At 39.0% G+C, this 23,191-nt stretch overlaps 1 protein-coding gene across 1 annotated transcript in view; it reads left to right on the top strand.

Moving 5' to 3' along the window:
- MEIKIN (meiotic kinetochore factor) overlaps window positions 1-23,191 on the top strand; it is a 157,187-nt gene that overhangs the window by 83,167 nt on the left and 50,829 nt on the right. The window contains exon 10 of the mRNA XM_053567411.1: window positions 21,285-21,365. Within this exon, the coding sequence (XP_053423386.1) occupies window positions 21,285-21,365 (81 nt within the window). The remainder of the gene's footprint in view (window positions 1-21,284; window positions 21,366-23,191) is intronic.

Here is a 23,191-nt window from a genome sequence, read left to right as displayed (position 1 = left end):
ACATATACCACAGCTTGTTAAGCCATTCCTGGGTTGGTGGGCACTTAGGCTGTTTCCACATTTTGGCAATTGTAAATTGAGCTGCAATAAACAGTCTAGTGCAAGTGTCCTTATGATAAAAGGATTTTTTTCCTTCTGGGTAGATGCCCAGTAATGGCATTGCAGGATCAAATGGGAGGTCTAGCTTGAGTGCTTTGAGATTTCTCCATACTTCCTCCAGAAAGGTGTATTAGTTTGCAGTCCCACCAGCAGTGTAAAAGTGTTCCCTTCTCTCCACATCCACGCCAGCATCTGAAGTTTTGAGATTTTGTGAAGTGGGCCATTCTCACTGGGGTTAGATGGTATCTCAGGGTGGTTTTGATTTGCATTTCTCTAATAGACAAGGATGATGAACATTTTTTTATATGTTTGTTAGCAATTCATCTGTCTTCTTTAGAGAAGGTTCTATTCATGTCTCTTGCCCATTGATATATGGGATTATTGGCTTCTTTCATGTGAATTAATTTGAGTTGTCTATAGATCCTAGTTATCAAGCTTTTGTCTGATTGAAAATATGCAAATATCCTTTCCCATTGTGTAGGTTGTCTATTTAATTTGGTTGTTGTCTTCTTAGCTGTACAGAAGCTTTTCAGTTTAATGAAGTCCCATTTGTTTATTTTTGTTGTTGTTGCAATTGCCATGGCAGTCTTCTTCATGAAGTTTTTCCCCAGGCCAGTATCTTCCAGTGTTTCTCCTGTGCTTTCTTTGAGGATTTTTATTTTTCATGCCTTAAATTTAAGTCCTTTATTCATCTTGATTCAATTTTTGTGAGTGGGGAAAGGTGTGGGTCCAGTTTCAGTCTTTTACATGTGGATATCCAGTTCTCCCAACACCATTTATTGAATAGGGAGTCTTTCCCCCAAGGTATGTTCTTGTTTGTTTTTGCGAAGATTAGGTGGTTGTAAAATATTAGTTTCATTTCCTGGTTTTCTTTTCAATTCCAAGTGTCTATGTCTCAATTTTTGTGCCAGTACCATGCTGTCTTGACCACTATGGCTTTGTAGTACAGCCTAAAATCTGGTATGGTGATGCCCCCAGCTTTATTTTTATTACTAAGAACTGCCTTAGCTATAGGGAGTTTTCTCTTGTTCCATACAAAACGCAGAATCATTTTTTCCAAATCTTGAAAGTACCATGTTGGTAGAATAGGAATGGCATTGAATAGGTAGATTGCTTTGGGAAGTATAGACATTTAACAATGTTGATTCTTCCCAGTCATGAGCATGGTCTGTTCTTCCATTTATTAATATCCTCTGCTATTTCTTTTCTTAGGATTTCATAATTTTCTTTATAGAGGTCCTTCACCTCCTTTCCCCACCCCTCCCTCCTTCTTTCTCTCTCTGCATTCGCCTTCCCAACCATGTCATTAATTGTCATTAATTGACCTCATATCAAAATTGAGTACATAAGATTCATGCTTCTCCATTCTTATGATGCTTTACTAATATGTTCCACTTCCACGCAGGTTAATACAAAGGCTGAAAAGTCTCCATTTTGTTTCCACATTTTGGCGATTGTAAATTGAGCTGCAATAAACAGTCTAGTGCAAGTGTCCTTATGATAAAATGATTTTTTTCGTTTTGGGTAGATGCCCAGTAATGGGACTGCAGGATCAAATGGGAGGTCTAGCTTGAGTGCTTTGAGGTTTCTCCATACTTCCTTCCAAAAAAGTTGTATTAGTTTGCAGTCCCACCAGCAGTGTAAAAGTGTTCCCTTCTCTCCACATCCACACCAGCATCTGTAGTTTTGAGAATTTATGATGTGGACCATTCTCACTGGGGTTAGATGGTATCTCAGGGTGGTTTTGATTTGTTCTTCCATTTGTTAATATCCTCTGCTATTTCTTTTCATGGGATTTCATAATTTTCTTTATTTTTCTTTTTTATTATTATTATGATTATTTTATTTATTTATTTATTTTTATTAAATCATAGCTGTGTACATTGATATAATCATGGGGCATCATTCACTAGCTTCACAGACCGATTACCAAGTTTCACATATACCCTTGTAAGATGCACTGTTGGTATAATCCCACCAATCACCTTCCCTTCACCCACCTCCCCCCTCCCTCCCCTCCCTTTCCCCCTTCCCTCTATTCTTAGGTTGTAACTGGGTTATAGCTTTCATGTGAAAATCCTAAATTAGTTTCATAGGAGGGCTGAGTACATTGGGTACTTTTTCTTCCATTCTTGAGATACTTTACTAAGAAGAATATGTTCCAGCTCCATCCATGTAAATATGAAAGAGGTAAAGTTTCCATCTTTCTTGAAGGCTGCATAATATTCCATGGTGTACATATACCACAATTTATTAATCCATTTGTGGATCGATGGGCACTTGGGCTTCTTCCATGACTTAGCAATTACGAATTGGGCTGCAATAAACATTCTGGTACAAATATCTTTGTTATGATGTGATTTTTGGTCTTCTGGGTATATGCCCAGTAGAGGGATTACAGGATTGAATGGCACATCTATTTTTAGATCTCTAAGTGTTCTCCATATCTCTTTCCAAAAGGAATGTATTAATTTGCATTCCCACCAGCAGTGCAAAAGTGTTCCCTTTTCTCCACATCCGCGCCAACATCTCTGGTCTTGGGATTTTGTGATATAGGCTAGTCTCACTGGACTTAGATGGTGTCTCAAAGTAATTTTGATTTGCATTTCTCTGATGATTAAAGATGATGAGCATTTTTTCATATGTCTGAAGGCCGAGCGCCTGTCTTCTTCAGAGAAGTTTCTCTTCAAATCCCTTGCCCAGCCTGCAATCGGATCCCTTGTTCTATTCTTGCTAATGCGTTTGAGTTCTCTGTGGATTCTGGTTATTAAACCTTTGTCGGAGACATAACCTGCAAATATCTTCTCCCATTCTGAGGGCTGTTTGCTTGCTTTACTTACTGTGTTCTTGGTTGTGCAGAAGCTTTTTAGTTTGATCAAGTCCCAGTAGTGTATTTTTGAAGCTGCTTCAACTGGCCAGGGGGTCCTCCTCATAAAATAGTCGCCCAGACTGATTTCTTCAAGGGTTTTCCCTGCACTCTCCTCTAGTATTTTTATAGTTTCATGTCTTAAGTTTAAATCTTTCATCCAGTGAGGGTCTATCTTAGCTAATGGTGAAAGGTGTGGGTCCAGTTTCAGTCTTCTACAGGTTGCCAGCCAGTTCACCCAGCACCATTTGTTAAATAGGGAATCTTTTCCCCACTGAATGTTATTAATTGGCTTGTCAAAGATTAAATAACGGTAATAGCTGGATTCATCTCTTGGTTCTGTATTCTGTTCCAGACATCTACTTCTCTGTTTTTGTGCCAATACCATGCTGTTTTGATCACTATCGATTTGTAGTATAGTTTGAGGTCTGGTAGCATAATTCCTCCTGCTTTGTTTTTAATTCTGAGTAATGTCTTGACTATTCAAGGTTTTTTCTGATTCCATATAAAACGAAGTATTGTTTTTTAAAGATCTTTAAAGTATGACAGTAGAGCTTTCATAGGAATTGCATTGAAATTATATATTGCTTTGGGTAGTATGGACTTTTTTTATTTTATTTGATTTATTTTATTTTTATTATTATTTTTTTATTGTTGGGGATTCATTGAGGGTACAATAAGCCAGGTTACACTGATTGCAATTGTTAGGGAAAGTCCCTCTTGCAATCATGTCTTGCCCCCATGAAGTGTGACACACACCAAGGCCCCACCCCCCTCCCTCCATCCCTCTTCCTGCTTCCCCCCCATAACCTTGTCATTAATTGTCCTCATATCAAAATTGAGTACATAGGATTCATGCTTCTCCGTTCTTGTGATGCTTTACTAAGAATAATGTCTTCCACTTCCAGCCAGGTTAATACGAAGGATGTAAAGTCTCCATTTATTTTAATGGCTGAATAGTATTCTATGGTATACATATACCACAGCTTGTTAATCCATTCCTGGTTTGGTGGGCATTTAGGCTGTTTCCACATTTTGGCGATTGTAAATTGAGCTGCAATAAACAGTCTAGTACAAGTGTCCTTATGATAAAAGGATTTTTTTCCTTCTGGGTAGATGCCCAGTAATGGCATTGCAGGATGAAATGGGAGGTCTAGCTTGAGTGCTTTGAGGTTTCTCCATCCTTCCTTCCAGAAAGGTTGTACGAGTTTGCAGTCCCACCCGCAGTGTAAAAGTGTTCCCTTCTCGCCACAGGTAGTATGGACATTTTAACAATGTTGATTCTTCCCAGCCATGAGCATGGTATGTTTTTCCATTTGTTAATATTTTCACCTATTTCTTTTCTTAGAATTTCATAGTTCTCTTTATAGAGATCTTTCACGTCCTTTGTTAGATAAATTCCCAAATATTTCATCTTCTTTGGAACTACTGTGAATGGGATAGAGTCCTTAACTGTTTTTTCAACTTGACTATTGTTGGTATATATAAAGGCTACCGATTTATGAATGTTGATTTTGTAACCTGAGACGCTGCTGTATTCCTTGATCACTTCTAAGAGTTTTGTAGTAGAATCCCTGGTGTTTTCCAGATATACAATCATATCGTCTGCGAAGAGTGAAAGTTTGATCTCTTCTGACCCTATATGGATACCCTTGATCACCTTTTCTTCCCTAATTGCAGTGGCTAAAACTTCCATTACAATGTTAAAAAGCAATGGAGACACTGGGCAGCCTTGTCTGGTTCCTGATCTGAGTGGAAATCATTCCAATTTAACTCCATTCCATATGATATTGGCTGTGGGTTTGCTGTACATGGTCTCTATCAGTTTAAGAAATGTCCCTTCTATACCTATTTTCTTAAGTGTTCAGATCATGAAGGGATGCTGGATATTATCAAAATCTTTTTTGCATCGATTCAGAGAATCATATGGTCTTTGTTTTTTAATTTGTTTATGTGCTGGATTACATTTATACATGTAAATCGTATATTGAACCAGCCTTGAGACCCTGGGATAAAACCGACTTGCTCATGATGTATAATTTGTTCGAGGTGTTGCTAGATTCTGTTTGTTAGGATCTTGTTGAATATTTTTGCATCTATATTCATTAGTGATATCAGTCTATAATTTTCTTTTCATGTTGGGTCTTTTCCTGGTTTGGGGATCAGGGTGATGTTTGCCTTATAGAACGTGTTAGTCTTCCTTCTTTTTCTACCGTTCGGAAGAGGTTGAGTAATATAGGTACTAATTCCTCTTTGAAAATTGGTAGAATTCTGATGTGAAACCATCTGGTCCTGGGCTTTTCTTTTTAGGGAGGTTTTGTATGGTTGATGCTATTTCCGAACTTGATATGTGCCTGTTCAACATTTCCACTTGATTCTGGCTAAGTCTTGGAAGGTGACGTGCTTCCAAGTATCGGTCAATTTCCTTCAGATTTTCATATTTCTGAGAATACAGTTTCTTGTAATATTCATTAAGGAGTTTTTGGATTTCTGAGGAGTCTGTTGTTATTTCGTCTTTGTTGTTTCTGATTGATGAGATTAGAGATTTTACTCTTTTTTTCCTGATTAGGTTGGCCAAAGGTTTATCTATTTTATTGACCTTTTCAAAAAACCAGCTTTTTGATTTATTGATTTGTTGTGTTATTCTTTTGTTTTCAATTTCATTTAATTCTGCTCTGATTTTGGTTATTTCTTTTCTTCTGCTGGGTTTGGGTTTGGAATGTTGTTCCTTTTCCAGTTGCTTGAGATATCCCATTAAGTTGTTAACTTCCTCTCTTTCCGTTCTCTTGAGGAAGGCTTGCAGTGCTAATAATTTCCCTCTTAGAAATGCCTTTGCCGTGTCCCAGAGGTTCTGATAGTTTGTGTCTTCATTGTTGTTTTGTTCCAAAAAATTGGTGATTTCTTTCTTAATCTCATCTCTGACCCAGCTATCATTCAGCATAAGGTCATTTAACTTCCATGTTTTTGTATGAGTGTGCAGATTCCTGTTGTTACTCAGCTCAAATTTTATTCCATGGTGGTCTGAGAAGATGCAAGGAATAATTTCTATTCCTTTTAATTTACTGAGGTTAGACTTGTGACCTAAGATGTGATCGATTTTGGAGTAAGTTCCATGGGCTGATGAGAAGTATGTGTATTCAGTTTTGTTGGGATGAAATGTTCTGTAGATGTCTGCTAAATCCAAATGTTGGATTGTTAGGTTTAAATCTAAGATTTCTTTTCTCAGCTTCTTGTTGGAATATTGATCCAACACTGCCAAAGGAGTGTTGAAATCTCCGAGTGTTATGGAGCTGGAGGAAATCAAGTTGCTCATGTCTGTTAGAGTTTCTCTTATAAATTGAGGTGCATTCTGGTTGGGTGCATAGATATTAATAATTGAGATCTCATCATATTGAGTATTACCCTTAACAAATATGAAGTGACCATTCTTGTCCTTCCTTACTTTTGTTGGTTTAAAGCCTATTATATCTGCAAATAAAATTGCAACACCTGCTTTTTTTTTTATCATTTGCCTGAAGTATTGATGACCATCCTTTCACCCTGAGTCTGTATTTGTCTTTTAAGTTAAGATGTGACTCTTGTATGCAACAAATATCTGGCCTGAGATTTTGTATCCAGTCAGCTAACCTATGCCTCTTTAGAGGACAGTTTAAGCCATTCACATTAATGGAGAATATTGATAAGTCTGGTGAAGTTTTGGGTATCGAGTTTTTCAAAAGTCCAGTGGGCATTTTTAATCCTTTCGCCAGTGTGGAAATTGGAGTTTGATCCGAAGTTTCTGAGTGAGTTTACTTTTGTGGTATAGGATTGGGTTGGTCATTATGGAGGATAGGTCTGAGAATATCCTGAAGAGCTGGTTTGGTTACGGCAAATTTCGTCAACATATGAATGTCATTAAAGTATTTAATTTCTCCATCATAAATGAAACTCAGTTTAGGCTGGATACAAGCTCTGGGGTTGAAAGTTATTTTGCTTTAGGAGATTAAAAGTCGGTGACCACCCTCTTCTGGCTTGAAAAGTTTCAGCAGAGAGATCTGCAGTCATTCTAATATTCTTCCGTTTGAAGGTAATGGTTTTCATTCTCCTGGCAGCTTTGAGGATTTTCTCCTTCATATTAACTTTAGTGAAGTTAATTATGATATGCCTGGGGGATGTCTTATTGGGGTTGAGTCATGCTGGGGTTTTGAAGCTGTCCACTATCTGAATTTCAGAATCTCTAGGCATGTCTGGAAAATTCTCTTTCATAATTTCATGCAGAAGGGTCTCTGTGCCCAGCGAGGCCACTTCATCTGTTTCTGGAACTCCAATGATTCGGATATTAGCCTTCTTCGAATTATCCCAGAGCTCTTGGAGAGAATGATCCATTTTTGCTCTCCATTTCTCTTTCTCTTTGAGAGTTTGGGAGCGTTCAAAGGCTTTATCTTCGATGTCAGAAATCCTTTCTTCTGCTTGCTCCATTCTGTTGCTGGAGGATTGTACTGTATTTTTCATATCTTTGAGGGCTGCAAATTCTTGCTTCAGTGTGTCTAAGTGTTTGGTGGTTTTGTCTTTAAATTCGTTAAATTCTTGAGACAACTTTTGAATTTCTCCTCAAATTCCTAATTCCACTTTGTTAATCTTGTCTGCAATCCAAATTCTGAATTCGATTTCTGACATCTCAGCCAGTTGTTTATGAATTGGATCTTCAATTACATCTGCCATATCTTTCCTTGGGGGGATTGATCTATTCTGGTTATTCATGTTACTCGAGTTTTTCTACTGATTCTGCCCCATGGTTGTTTTACTCCCTTTGATTTTTTCCCCTGGGGCTTTGTCAAGGGCCTGTACAGTGTTGTGGCCTGAGAAACTGGGGGCCTGTCTGGTTTGGTGGGGCTAAGTGGTTGTGTCTTGTTTTCAACTGGTTTCTGTTCCACCCTCGTGAAACGGATACTCTGGATTGAAGTCTCAGCTGTGGAGAAATATCAGCAATTAAGTCACCCCACCCTCCACTGGCAAACAATTGGAAAAGAAAAATCAAACCTTCCTACCACCGTGCAGCCAGGGCACCACCTGATTTTTCCTCAAGCGATTGGTTCAGTTCAAAAAGTCCAAATGAATTGTCTCAGTCTGCATCTGTTTCGGGTGAGAGAATTTAAGAGGTCTCTGGGAACTGGATCACAGGGATCTGGTGACTACTCTGGTGTGGCTTGCTCCAGTGCTGCGTGGAGTCAGGAGGAGCCACCCAGCCAATAGATCAGTCTGGGAAGGTTACTGCCTCCTTCCCCACCTTGCACCACTGTCGCACCCAGTCACTGATAGCCCTGCAGTTGGCTGACCCAGTTGCCTGTAGTGAATCGGTAGTCCAGGAGTTTGCACCTGCCCGAATCACAAACAAGTCTCCCTGGCCGCTGCGCTCTGCCTATCTCTAGCAGGAGGAGGTGAGGCCTGATAACCTTGGGCAGTTGATGAAGGTTGGGGGGTTTTCACTCAGGTCCAGTCTCGCCCCTGTTTAATGTTACTGACAGAACAGAGCAGAACAACTTTGTGGTTCTCCTGCAGAAGAGAAGCTGAATTGAGTTCCAAATCAGCTTGTCTTTGCTCTTGTATTGTCTTTAGGCTGATGATCCCCTGAGGGCCAGGTGTGTCTTAGGTTTAGTAAAGCAGACCTCTGGGTCATTCCCGCCCTGGGAGTTTCCCCAGTTTGCAAGTTGGAATTGCCTCAGGTAAATCCTATACTCAGAGTCTCTGGCTGCCCAGGGAGACAGGGTGTGTGGCTTCAGAATATTCGGTAATGAGCCGTATTGCTAGCAAAAGAGGGCTGCTGTTTTATGGCTCAGGCATCCGCTGCTCCGGTGTAGCTCCCCTCCGGCCAACCGTCTTCTCTCCGCTCCCATACCCCAGAGTCTGCACCGACCGGCTGCAGCCCAGCACTGTCTACACCCCTCAAGCTATTGCCCAAGAGTCTGGACCCCTGGGGGACAGGCCTCCAGACCTTGGAGTGAGAGCAGAGAGGAGCGCGGCGAGCACTGGGAGCCTGGGTTTGCAGGCAGAGAACACACAGCTTTACACAGTTTTATGCCTGGCCATATTGTCACCAAAAGACGGCTTTCGCACTGTGCCTCAGGGAACTGCCACTCCGGTGCTGTCCCCTCTCCGCTGAGCGGGACTGGCCTCTAGACCTCAGTGTGAGTGAAGGGGAGCGCTGGGAGCTCAGAATTCCAGGTAGAGACTATATACAGTTTATACAGTTTTATGCCTTGCAGGAGGACGCCGTCGCACCCTAGTAGGGGAGGTAGGTCCAGTTTTTAGAGGGTCTCTCCCGTGGAGTGTAGTGGGAGGACCTTTGAACTCTGCCCGGTTGTTTGTGGAGCACCCTGAACTGTTCTCATGGGGGAGGGGTCTCCCGTCGGCTTGGTGATGGATTTTGTACCTTTTGTTTGTTTCCTTGTGGTTGCAGCTCGCCTCAGCAGGGTTGACGTGCGTTCTTCAACCTTCTCTCTTAGTGCAGCTCAAATCCACCAGGTTACTTGCTGAATTTTTGTCCTTTAACCCTCCTACTGGATGGGAGCCTCTGTGGAAAGCTGGCTTCAGTCAGTCATCTTGTCTCCTCCTCATAATTTTCTTTATAGAGGTCCTTCACCTCCTTTGTTAGGTATATTCCTAGGTTATTCATTTTCTTTGAAGCTATAGTGAAGGGAGTTGTGTCTTTAATTAGCCTTTCATCTTGACTGTTATTGGCGTATACAAAGGCAACTGTGTTGTGGACATTGATTTTATATCCTGAAACATTACTGTATTTTTTGATGACTTGTAGAAATCTTGTGGTTGAGTCTTTGGGATTCTCTAAGTATAAGATCATGTCGTCAGCAAAGAGGGAGAGTTTGACCTCCTCTGCTCCCATTTGGATGCCCTTTATTTCCTTGTCTTGCCTAATTATATTGGATAGAACTTCCAGCACTATGTTGAATAGTAAAGGTGACAGAGGACAACCTTGTCTAGTTCCAGTTCTAAGAGGAAAAGCTTTCAGTTTTACTCCATTCAATAAAATATTAGCTGTGGGTTTGTCATAGATAGCTTCAATGAGTTTTAGAAATGTACCACCTATGCCTATACTCTTCAGTGTTCTAATTAGAAAAGGATGCTGGATTTTATCGAATGCTTTTTCTGCATCTATTGAGAGGATCATATGGTCTTTATTTTTGCTTCTGTAAATATGGTGGATAACGTTTATGGGCTTGCGTATGTTAAACCAGCCTTGCATCCCTGGGATGAAACCTACTTGATCATCATGTATGAGGTTTTTTGATGATAAGATGTAATCTATTGGCTAGGATTTTGTTGAGAATTTTCGCATATATATTCATTAGTGAAATTGGTCTGAATTTCTCCCTTTTGTTTGAGTCTTTTCCTGGTTTTGATAATCAGGGTGATGTTTGCTTTGTAGAATGTATTGGGGAAGATTCCTTCCTCCTCAATTTTTTGGAATAATTTCTGCAGTACAGGAATAAGCTCTTCCTTGAAGGTTTGATAGAATTCTGGTGTGAAGCCATCTGGACCAGGACATTTTTGGGTTGGAAGCTTTTTTTATTGTTTCTTTAATCTCAGTGCTTCAAATCTCAGAGCTCTGTTCAGGAGCTCTGTTTCTTCCTGGCTAAGTCTAGGGAGAGGGTGTGATTCCAAATATTGATCCATTTCCTTCACATTGTCAAATTTCTGGGCATAGAGTTTCTGGTAGTATTCAAAGATGATCTCTTGTATGTCTATGGCATCAGTTGTTATTTCCCCTTTATCATTTCTGATTGAAGTTACTAGAGATTTTACTTTTCTGTTTCTGGTTAGTCTGGCCAAAGGTTTATCTATTTTATTTGTTCTTTAAAAAAACCAACTCCTTGTTTCATTAATTTTCTGAATAAGTCTTTTATTTTTAATTTCATCGATCTCTGATTTAATTTTGGATTATTTCTTTTCTTCTACTGGGTTTAGGCTTATATTCTTCTTCTTTTTCCAATTCCATAAGATGGCTTGTGAGTTTATTGATGCTCTCTCTTTCTGTTTTTCGAATGTACGCGATAAATTTTCCTCTCAAAACTGCTTTTGCAGTGTCCTGCACGTTTGGTAGCTTGTGTCATCATTGTTGTTATGCTCAAGGAAGTTAATGATTCCCTCTTTTATTTCTTCCTGCACCCAACTGTCATTCAACCAAAGGTGGTTTAATTTCCATGCCTTTGTGTGGGGTTGAATGTTTTTGTTGGAATTGAGTTCCACCTTTAGTGCCTTGTGGTCTGAGAAGATACAAGGTAAAATTTCAATTCTTTTGATTCTGTTGAGGTTTGTTTTGTGTCCTAGGATATGATCAATTTTAGAGAATGTTCCATGGGGTGATGAGAAGAATGTATATTCTTTATCTTTGGGATGGAGTGTTCTATATGCGTATATCAAGCACAGTTGTTCTAGGATCTCATTTAAGTCCCTTACATCTTTGTTTAATTTCTGTTTAGAGGATCTGTCCAGCTCTGTAAGAGGAGTGTTACGTCCCCTGTTATTATGGTATTAGAGGATATCATATTGCTCAGACTGAGTAAGGTCTGTTTCAAGAATCTGGGAGCATTTAAATTGGGTGCATGAATATTCAGAATTGAAATGTCTTCTTGTTGTATTTTTCCCTTGATCAATATAAAGTGACTATATTTGTCTTTTTTGACTTTAGTTGCTTTAAATCCTCATGTATCTGAAGATAAGATTGCAACTTCACTTTTCTTCTGAATTCCATTTGACTGAAAAATTGTCTTCCAACCTTTGACTCGGAGTTTTAATTTGTCTTTTGAAGCCAGGTGTGTTTCTTGCAGACAGCAAATGGATGGCTTGTGTTTTTTAATCCAGTCAGCCGATCTGTGCCTCTTCAGTGGGAAATTCAAGCCACTAACATTTATTGAGATAATTGATAAGTGTGGTAGTGTTCTATTCATCTTATTTTGTGAGAGTCCATTGCTTATTTTTATCTTTTGCATCAGTATGGAAGTTAAGACTGTCCTTTAATTGCTGAGTTCTTGCTTTGATGTTGATCCATTGTGATGGGCAGTGTGTAGAACAGGTTCAAGTATTTCCTGTAAAGCTGTTCTTGTTGTGGCGAGTTTCCTCAATGTTTGTGTATCCATAAATGATTTGATTTCTCCGTCAATTTTAAAGCTTAGCTTAGCGAGATATAGAATTCTGGGCTGGAAATTGTTCTGTTTAAGTAGATTAAAGGTAGATGACTATTGTCTTTTTGCTTGGAAAGTTTCATTAGAGAAGTCTCCAGTCACTCTGAGGGATTTGCCCCTGTAGGTCAACTGGCACTTAGTTCTGGCACCTTGAAGAATCTTTTCTTTTGTCTTGACTTTGGACAGGTTCATCACAATGTGTCTTGGAGAAGCTCGGTTAGAGTTGAGGTGACCTGGAGTCTGAAAGGAGTGTGTCAGAATCTTTGGTGATATTTGGGAAATTTTCATTTATAATATTCTCTTGTGTGGCTTCCATTCCCCTGGGGCATTCTTCTTCCCCTTGTGAGATACCTATAACTTGTACTTTGAACACTTCATAAAGTCCCATAATTCTGTCAGTGAACATTCTACTTTTTCTCTCTTCTTTTCTGCCTCTTTAACTATCTGAGTTATCTCAAGAGCTTTGTCTTCTACCTCTGAGATTCTTTCTTCTGCATGGTCTAATCTGCCGCTGATATTTTGTATTGCATCTTTAAGTTCCCTAATTGACTGCTTCAGTTCCTTCAGCTCTGTTATATCCTTTCTATATTCTTCATATTGTTCATTTCTTATTTGATTCTGTTTTTGGATTTCCTTCTGGTTATTTTCCACTTAGTAGCAGTTTCCTGCATTGTTTCCATCATTTCCTTCTTTGTTTTCATCATATATATCCTAAATTCCCTTTCTGTAATTTCTATCATTTCTTTATAGGTAGAATCCTCTGCAGTAGCTATCTCACGGTCACTTGGTGGGGTTGCTCTGGACTGGTTTTTCATATTGCCAGGATTTTTCTGCCGATTCTTCTTCATGAGTGATTTCTTTGATCTGTTTCCTTGCCCTAATTTTTCTTTCACTTCCTCTTGCTCTTTAAGTTGCTGTGCCTTTGTATTAGGGTTTTGATGAGTCTATGCCCAGTTGCAAGGAAGCTGTTACTCAGCCTCCATCTTGTAATGTCTCTTGGTAAATTTTAGATTTTCAATGAGGGGAAAATACTTCATGAAAATACTTAAGCAAGGATTCGAAGGATAACAGCTATTTGGATTGGTGACTCTAGTTTCTATTGAAGGTAAGGGCTAAGGTGTTTAATTGTGTAGTGACTGAAAAGGCATAATGGGGAAAGGTTGTTGGAAATGTAGAAGTCAAGGAAGTGAGGGCCAATTGGTTGGATGAATTGCCCACTTATATGATAAAATTGATGAGAATGACAACCGACCTCCACAAAAAAGCTGTTTGTAAAGGATAAAGTCTTCAGGGAAAGAGAGAAGTCAGTGGAAGTAATATATTTATGAAAGCATACAACCAGTTGAATAACTTAGGATAGGTTGTCACTGAACATTTGTCAGTGCAGGGATTAGTTAGTAACAGTCTCCCGCTAAGAGTACTTTTGATTTCCTGCTGGGTATAGTGGCTCAAGCTGTAATCCTAGCACTGTGGGAGACTGAGGTGGGTGGATCACTTGAACTTAGGAGTTTGATACCAGCCTGAGCATGAGTAAGACCCTGTCTCTACTAAAAATAGAAAAATGGAGGCAAGAAGATCTCTTGAACCCAAGAACTTGAGGTTGCTGTGAGGTATAATGCCACTGCACACTGTAGAGAGGGGGAAAACAAAAAAAGAATAGTTTTGATTTCTTAAAAGCAGATCAATGCATAGGAAAGACAGTTACATAAATACATACAGTGTTTTCCCAAAAATTGATTTTAAATATTGATAAACAAATTTCATTGTTATTTGTTTTCTTTTCACAAAACATGATTTGGACAGGGAAATTTTTTGAGGATATAGGTCACGTATCCCTTATCTGAAATGCCTGAGACCAGAGTATTTCAGAGTTTGGGTTGGTTTTTCCGTTTGGAGATATTAGTGTATATGTGTGTGTGTGTGTGTGTGTGTGTGTGTGTGTGTGAGAGTGTATGTGTAATGAGATACTGGGGCAGTAGGACCCAAGTCTAAATACGAAATTCATTTATGTTTCATATGTACTTTATACACATAGTCTGGAAGTAATTTTATACAACATTTTTTTTTTTTTTTTGTAGAGACAGAGTTTCACTGTACCACCCTCAGGTAGAGTGCTATGGCATCACACGGCTCACAGCAACCTCTAACTGTTGGGCTTACGCGATTCTGTTGCCTCAGCCTCCTGAGCAGCTGTGGCGCCCGCCACAACGCCCGGCTATTTTCTTTGTTGCAGTTTGGCCGGGGCTGGGTTTGAACCCGCCACCCTTGGCATATGGGGCCGGTGCCCTACTCACTGAGCCATAGGCGCCACCCATTTATATAACATTTTTAATAATGTTGTGTGTGAAACAAAGTTTTGATTGTGTTTTAACTATAACACCTCACGTTAAATCAGGTGTGGAATTTTCCACTTGTGGCAGCATGTGGTATTGAAAATGTTTTGGATTTTGGAGCATTATGAATTTTGTATTTTAGATTATGGATAGTCAATTTATATGTCAAGATATTTTGTATTTTGACTTTTTAAACTTAAATATATCGGACATGTTATTTTTTCTGAAAAATCATTTAAATTTAAATCATTTTTTCAAGTGGAAGTAATGCTAGGATATCAAGAAGTATTGAAAATGTTTTTATAGCACTTGAAATGTGTTTAATGATTATGCATTTTTTTTTCAGCCTGAAAAAGCTTCTGAACATAGAGATAAGAAATTTCAAACAAAGTTAAACTCTCATCTAAATATCAAGGCTCCATCATCTTACCACAGGTCTGCTCTTGAAAGCAATGCAGATAGATCAGTTAGTAACATTTTGCTGCCTCAGCCCATGAAACCTGCATTGGTAAGCATAAGTCTTTTATTAACAAATAATTCTTGCAAAGATCATAAAAATGTAATGATTGAGAAGATTTGGGTAGTTAATTTATTAACAAATCTAAGAAAAAAAAATCTAGGGATGCTATATGCTTATAGCTATATACAGGCTGTTTTTTTTTTTTTTTTTTTTAAAGATTGAACTGACAGTTGGCAATTGTGTTAGTTTGGACCACTGGAAGCAGATATTGAGACAAAATTAACCTACTTATGCCTTGTGTTTCATTATTGGGTCGGTAGTGATGTGGGAGTTATTTTACTGCTCAAAGTCATCGCTGAGGTCTCATTTTTCACACGTCTACCTCCTGAGGGTACATGTTATCACGTGGTGTACAGAGTTAGTCACTGCTGCATATACTGGTGTGCTGGGAGCTTGTCAAAAAGTGATGTGAATTTTCAGAAAATTTTTGAAGAACTATCCAAAGACAGGTAAACACAACTTTACTGCACTATGTCTTATATTAGTAATTTTTTCCTATTACTTCTCTACTAGTTATGCTATTGTGCTGTAGAAAGAGAATAATTATAATTATTGTATTAGTTATGAGTTAGACATTTTGCATGTTCCATATTTGGAGCGCTAGGCAATACTGCTACCACTGGGCCTAATATCTTTTTTCCTTTTTTTAGTTGAAATCATTTTACAAGTATCAAGATGCCTTGCACTCTAAGTTTACATGAAATAATTGACCTGTTAGAGACAGATGACAGCATAGAAGCACATGCTATAGTAATATGATCACCTGAAAATGCTGCAGTACCTGTTTCTGATGAGGACTCCAGAGACGAAGAAGGTGGAACAAGAAATAATCTGCCAGGTTCTTTGTTGCATATCTTATTCAAGATGCTGTGATGCTGAGTCTGATTCCGATGATCCCTCATACACACCTGAAGATGACTGTCCCGAAGATGAAGTTCCATCTATGTCTGCTGTGCAGCAACCTCCTCTGTCAAAGAAAGAGAAAGTGACAAAAATTGTTTGCAGATGGAAGAAAGCTGATCTAACTGCTCAGCCTGTAGCAGGTAGAGTTACAGGACCACCAAACAATTTCTTTACTGAACTGAGAACTTCTGCAGAAATTCTTAAACGTTTTCTTGATGATAAGGTCATTGAACTCACTGTCATGTACTCCGAATTATACACTGCAAGTAAGGGTATAGATCTTGGCTTGACTAGCTTGGAATTAAAATGTTTTCTGGGAAACATTTTTCTGAGTGGTTACCTCTTAGTTCTTAGAAGGTGTATGTTCTGGGAATAAAGAACAGATGTAAATAATGTACTTGTTAGTGTGGCCATGAAATGTGATCATTTTAAACTACATTTTCTAATTTGTATATTGCTGATGATGCAAATTTGGACCCAATGGACAAGTTTTCCAAGTTGCAACCTCTTGTAAGGCCACTGAGTAAGAGATACATGAAATTTGTTCCGAATGAAACATATTTCAGCTTTGTTGAAGTCATGATTCCTTAGTTTGGTCATCATGGGTACAAACAAATTATTAGAGGAAAGACCATTCACTTTGGCTATAAGTTTTGGTGTGGTGGAGCCATCTGGGCCCTGTTAGCTGGTTTCAACTTTATTAGAGTAAAAACTCAACTACTAAACATGAAGAATGCAATGCAGGTTCATTACTTGTCTTTCAGTTTAGTGAGACACTTACAGAGGCACCCCCTGGACAATACCATTTGAATTGGATAACTTTTTCACCAGTATTGCACTGCTTGATAAGCTCAGTTTAAGGACATCAGACAACAGGTATGATGAGAAAGGATTGCACTGACAAAGCTCCATTGGAATCAGATGTAGCTGTGAAGAAGAAAGAGCAAGGCACATTCGATTTTCAAATTGATGGCAAAGGCAATATTGTCTGCAGATGAAATAATAATTGTTATCACTGTTGCCTCATATGGTGCTGGTATTGGTCCCCTGTGTCTTGACAGTCATTATGCCCAGAAACTGAAAAAAGAGATCCTAGTTCAACAGCTAAAGATGATTAAAGTATATAACCATTTCTTGGGAGGCATAGACGGAGCTGATGACAACATTGATATGCATCAGGTATCAATCTGTGGAAAGAATTGCTATTCAAGCTCTCTTTTGTTCTGTTTCAAACCGGTCTTACAAAATGTTTGGCAACTGCATAAAGCACATGAGAAGACAGTGAATTTTCTGGAGTTTCATTGACATATGGTATGCCATTATCTGGAGACCCATGGTCATTATCCAGCATCCTCCTTTTGACCCATGGCCAAAGAGGAATACTTTCTCAGAAGCGTAACATTGATTCATATTATAATGGCATGAGTCATATGATAGTCAAGCAGGGAAAGCAAATGCAGTGTGCTGAATGTCATAAGAACACCATTTTTGATGAGAAAAATGTGATATTGCCTTACATCTGAAGTGTTCTGTGGAATATCACACTGAATAGCAGTGTCACCACTTTCTTTAACATGATTTTGTATATTATGTACAATATAGCAGTGATTTTGCCTCCAATTTTGGAACACCACACAACTCAACAATGGAATATAATAATTTTTTTTTCTCTTAAATGCAGGGAGTATGAGGACCAAAGACCCAATTCTTGGCAAGGGAAAACACCCCCAGAAAAGGGGAAAAACAGAGAAATAAGCCAAGCAAGGCGGATTAAAAGCAGTTTAGCTAGCTTACTTTTAAATTACTTGTCTGAGCAGTTTCTGTTTTTACTGTAAGTCTGGCCTATAAGAGATACTCTTACGAATACCTCTGGTGGGTCCGTAAGTACTCTGAAGAACAATGACCATAGCGGAAGCTGTGTGCAAGGCCTGAGAAGAAACATTAAGCAGGCCGACCTCTGCCCAGTTAACAGTCGACAACCTTCCAGAAGCAAATACCCATTGTGGGGATTTGTATAATGGCCAGGGAAGAGATCAAGGGAACAGCCCAAGCCCTGAAATACAAACAGGAGGGCTTATACTCTAACCATGGAAGAAAACGCATCCAGGTGGAAATAAGGAGAAAATTCCTGTTTTTCACTGATTCTTTAGAGGAGACCTGGCACCACAGCATCTGCTCCACAGAGAAACTAGAGGGGTCTAACCTCCCCCAAGAGATTTGTGTGCATGACCACAGATAGGAGGCTCCCTCCACACAAGGGTCAGGTTCCAGATTTCTCAAGGCTGCCCAGACCTTTGAAGTGAATGATTATAGATAGATAAAAACTAACATGCTTACTCATAGAAACTGCTGATATTTTTGTTCCCTTCCTCAGCTTATCCTCTCAGATAAATAAGAAAATAGCCTTCAATAAAAGCTAGGTGGAACAAGCACTCAGGACAACTTGCTGAAGCCCCGCTAGCTAGCAGTGAACCCCTGTGCCCACTTTTTAAAACCCTATTCTATGTGTCCTGTCTTTTTATCTCTCTCCACTTTTAATTTCATTTTTCCCAGTCAATCGCTGCCTTTTCCACAGGTCTTAAAGGATCCTGCCCCTGGGGCAGGACCCCACCCAGCACTTAAAATTCTTGTTTATTAAATTTTTCTAGGTAACATATATGAATTTTAGGGAAAATTTTAAAAAATTACAACCTCTAGTATAGATGGGTTAAGAGTTCAGGTGGCTTATTGGAGCAGGTAATACTTGAGAAAGGAAGGCAAGGAAGAAGATGGTTCAGAGATAGCCTCAATTTTCAGTGCACATCTAACAAGCTTTCTCAAGGAGGAATTCTGGAGCAAAGATTGTCCATTACAAAAGTCTTATGTTGGGCTACTATGCTTGGACATTGGCTGGGGCTGTCTGAGAAGATGGAGGTCTTGCTCAGCTAGAAAGTATAAGCAGATTCTAAAGATATTGCAGCTGGAGTCCACTGGCTAACAGTGCTCCTTTCATTGGAACAGTAGGTTCTTTGCTCAAAGAGATTTGAGCAGAACACTTCCAAGACTGCCACAATGATAGTAATAATAGCTATTTTTGAGTATCTCCATAAATTCTCTTTCCACATATTATTTGTAACCTTTGTATAATAATCTCTGGAGTTAGAATTATTCTTTTTGCTAGAGAACTGACATAGTCACCGTACCAGATAAATACACCTATAAATTTTTTGATAAAACGTCTCTAATAAACTATTCCAGATTATATTTTATACCAACAAAACTAGTAAAAAATTTTAAGACAGAAGGAAAAGAATGAAAGGAAAGAAATGGAAAAAAGGAAACATAACACACATTTTCCTCTTAAGTTTAAGTTTTATCTCAGAGTTTGTGTTCTAAACTTGATGTCAATAATAGACATCTATTCACAAAGATTTATCCGAAGGACATGGTTGTCTCATGGATCTAAAGGTTGGAAAGGCACTTGATTGCTAGAAATAAAGCTGCCTCTATTTAGCTCTTTGACTTTCACTTTTTCCTTCTGCTCTTTCTACCTGTTTCTTTGTTTTTGCTTTTTCAGATATTGTCTCTCTCAATTTCAAGATCTATATCTCTTTTCCCTGTCTTGATCTCTCTCTTTCTCTCTCTCTGTCCTCTGTCTCTCTCAGTGTTTCTGCTCATTGCCTCCTTCCGTCTGTTCTTTTCTCTCTTTGATCAATCATCCTTTTTTTCTCTTTCTCTGTCTTTTGCCTTTCCATTCTCTCTCTCCCCCTTACTCTTCTTTCCCCTCCTCCTTTCATTTCCCCTCCTTTCCCCTTCCCTCCTCCATCTCTCATTGTTGACCTGTCTTTCCCTCTATTTCTTTCATTCCCTTTTGCTCTTAGATCTTGTCCTTTTCTCACCTCACTCTGCATCTCACTCTTTCTTGCTGTGTCTACTTGTCTGTATTTCTCTGCCTCTTTAAGAAATAGAAAGTGCGGGCGGCACCTGTGGCTCAGTGAGCAGAGCGCCAGCCCCATATACCGAGGGTGGCGGGTTCAAACCCGGCCCCGGCCAAATTGCAACAAAAAAATAGTCGGGCGTTGTGGCTGGCGCCTGTAGTCCCAGCTGCTCGGGAGGCTGAGGCAAGAGAATCGCCTAGGCCCAGGAGTTGGAGGTTGCTGTGAGCTGTGTGACGCCACGGCACTCTACTGAGGGCGATAAAGTGAAACTCTGTCTCTACGAAAAAAAAAAAAAAAAAAAGAAATAGAAAGTGAGTCTGGATCCTACTTTTCATTTCATTAACTTTGATTTTTCATAAATGAAAGTATCTTTATACATTTTTTCTGATTCAGTGTCTTGCTCTGTTGCCCACACTAGAGTGCAATTATGTCTTCATAGCTCACTACAACCTCAAATTTGTGGGCTCAGATGATCCTTCTGTCTCAGCCTCCCAAGTAGCTGGGAGTTCAGGTGCCTGCCTTATGCTTGGCTAAGTATTTTTTGTTTTGTTTGAGACAAGATCTTGCTCTGTTTCCTGGGCAAGACAAGAGTGCAGTGGTATCATCATTGTTCATTGCAACCTCAAACTCTGGGGCTCAAGTGATCCTCTTGTCACAGGGCCCTGAGTAGATGTGACTACAGATGCACACCTGGCCAATATTTTTATTTTTTGTAGAGCTGGGGTCTTGCTCCTCCTCAGGCTGATCTTGAAGTCCTGACCTTAAGTTCTACTCCCACCTCAGCCTCCCAAAGTGCTAGTATTGTAGGCACGAGCTATTATATCCAGCTCATACATTTAAACTTTTATATATTTTAAACCAGTTATCCTTGCTATATATATGTGTGTGTATGCGTGTATGTGTGTGTGTATGTTTTAATAGCTTCAGAAATAACTTATAATCTCTCTCCATTAAAAGTACAATAATGTAGTAGGAATTAAATACTCAAAATACCATTCTTAGTAGTTTACGAAGATAACCAAAGCACCATTTCCTAATTTAGCTCTCTAATTACCTTTATTATAATTACTTGTAACTTCAACTGAAGTAGTCTTTATGGTCATTGTGCCTTAAAGAGTTCTCTTGGATGCTGTTTGACCTAGCTATGGTCAGAAAATTCTTTAATTTCCTGTGAACTGGCTTAAACTGTAATTAGCAGAGTAAAGAATTTGTTACTATTTTATTCCATATTATGATCTAGTTTACTAACTTTATTTTTTTTATTTTTTTGAAGTATTTGGGTTTTTTTATTTTTATTTATTTATTTTATTAAATCATAGCTGTGTACATTGATATATTCATGGGGCATCATTCACTAGCTTCACAGACCGTTTACCAAGTTTTAGTTTACTAACTTTAAATTGTAGTTTTACTATATTAGTTTATTTCTTTCTGCTATTCAATACCTATTTCCTAAAACATTTATAGAAAACAAATTCTGGTATTCCTGGTAAGAAAAACAGAGGCCTGTTAACAAGTACACCATCTTCGGAGACAGCTGGTTTTGTGGTAAGTATTAGCATTTAGCACTTGTACTATCTGTCTTATGGCTTCCTCTCCTCATTCTTCTGTTTTTGTCATATAAGGAGAACATTTCCTATAGAGAATGGTATTAGTACTTTTCTCTTGCTTAGGCACACTTTCATTGAAAGTATTCTATATACTACTGTGCACAAAAAGGAGAAGGAAAGATTAGAATACTGTAGCACCGATCATGGTCTTTTCCCTCCTTCAATTATTAAAATTATGGTGAAATAAACAGAAAGTTTAGCATTTTAACAATTTTTAAATGCACAGTTCAAGTACATTCACATTGTTGTGCAACCTACAATAAAATTCATCTTTAGAACTTTATTCATCTTGCAAAACTGAAACTCCGTGCACATGAAACTATAACTCCCTATTCCTCTCTTCCTTAGCACCTGACAACCACTATTCTTTTTTTTTTTTTTTTATGAGACAGTCTCACTTTGTGGCCCTCGGTAGAGTGCCATGGTGTCATAGTTCACAGCACCCTCAAACTCTTGGGCTGAAGCTTGCCTCAGCCTCCCAAGTAGCTGGGAATACAGGTGACCACCACAACACCCAGAGATGGGGTCTTGTCCGCGGCACTTACTCTTGCTCAGGCTAATCTCAAACCTGTGAGCTCAAGCAATCCACTCACCTCAGCCTCCCAGAGTTCTAAGATTCCTGGAATGAGCCACTGCACCCAGCACCATTCTACTTTCTGTTTCTATGGATTTGATTAGGTGTCTCATGTAAGTGGAATCATATAGTAGTTCTCCTTTTGTTACTAATTTATGTCAGTTAGCATGGTGTCTTTAGTGAGTTCATCTATGATATAGCAGATGTCAGAATTTTCTTTCTTTTTAAAGCTGAATTATGTGTATACTACATTTTATCTATTCATCCATCCGTGGATATTTGGATTGCTTCTACCTTTTAGCCACTATGAAAATGGTGCTGAGAACATGGGTGTACAAATATCTCTTTGAGTCCCTGCTTTTAATTCTTTGGGGTATATATCTAGAAGTGGAATTGCTGGGTCATATGGTAATTCTATTTTTAAGTTTTTGAGGAATCACTAATTTTTCTTTAGAAGCTTTACCATTTTCAAATCCTACTAGCAAAATGGAGAAAGGTTCCCGTTTCTCTATATCCTCACCACTTGTTATTCTCCTCGGCTCTCCTCTCCTCTCCTCTCCTCTCCTCTCCTCTCCTCTCCCTTCCTCTCTTCCCCCTCCCCTCCTCCTTTCCCCTCCCTCCCTCCCTTCCTTCTTTCCTTCCTTCCTTTCTTTTTCTTTCTTTTTTTGAGACAGGGTCTCATTCTGTCACTCAGGTTGGAGTACAGTGGTGTGATCATAGCTCACTTCAGCCTTGAACTCGGGCTCAAGCAGTCCTCTTGCCTCAGCCTCCTTTGTAGCAGGGATTATAGATGTCAGCCAGTATGCCTGGCTGATGGTGTGTTTTGATGTACAAATGGTTTTTCATTTTGTTTATTTACTTTTTATTTTGTTGCTTATATTTTGGTGTCATATCCAAGAAATTACTGCCAAATCTAACATCAAAAAAGTCATTCTTCTATGTTTTCTTCTAAGAGTTTTATAATTTTTGCTCTAACCCAATCAGCATTTTTCTTAGGTTTAACTATGCAACAGGAAAACCGTTTGTGAGCAGGGCAGCATTAGGCAGTGAATCCTCATAGAAGTCAATGGAGCAGCTTACATAGCAGTCTGGGGACAGCTCAAGTGCAAGGAGAAGAGACCTACTTTCTTTTCTAACAACATATGTACATAGCTTTCATTATCTCTGCAAAGGACATGCCTAATCACAAG

Source organism: Nycticebus coucang, chromosome 17 (assembly GCF_027406575.1).
Source record: "Nycticebus coucang isolate mNycCou1 chromosome 17, mNycCou1.pri, whole genome shotgun sequence".
Lineage (NCBI taxonomy): Eukaryota > Metazoa > Chordata > Mammalia > Primates > Lorisidae > Nycticebus > Nycticebus coucang.
The sequence above is the reverse complement of the archived record's forward strand: the minus strand, read 5'-3'. Positions and strand labels throughout refer to the sequence as shown.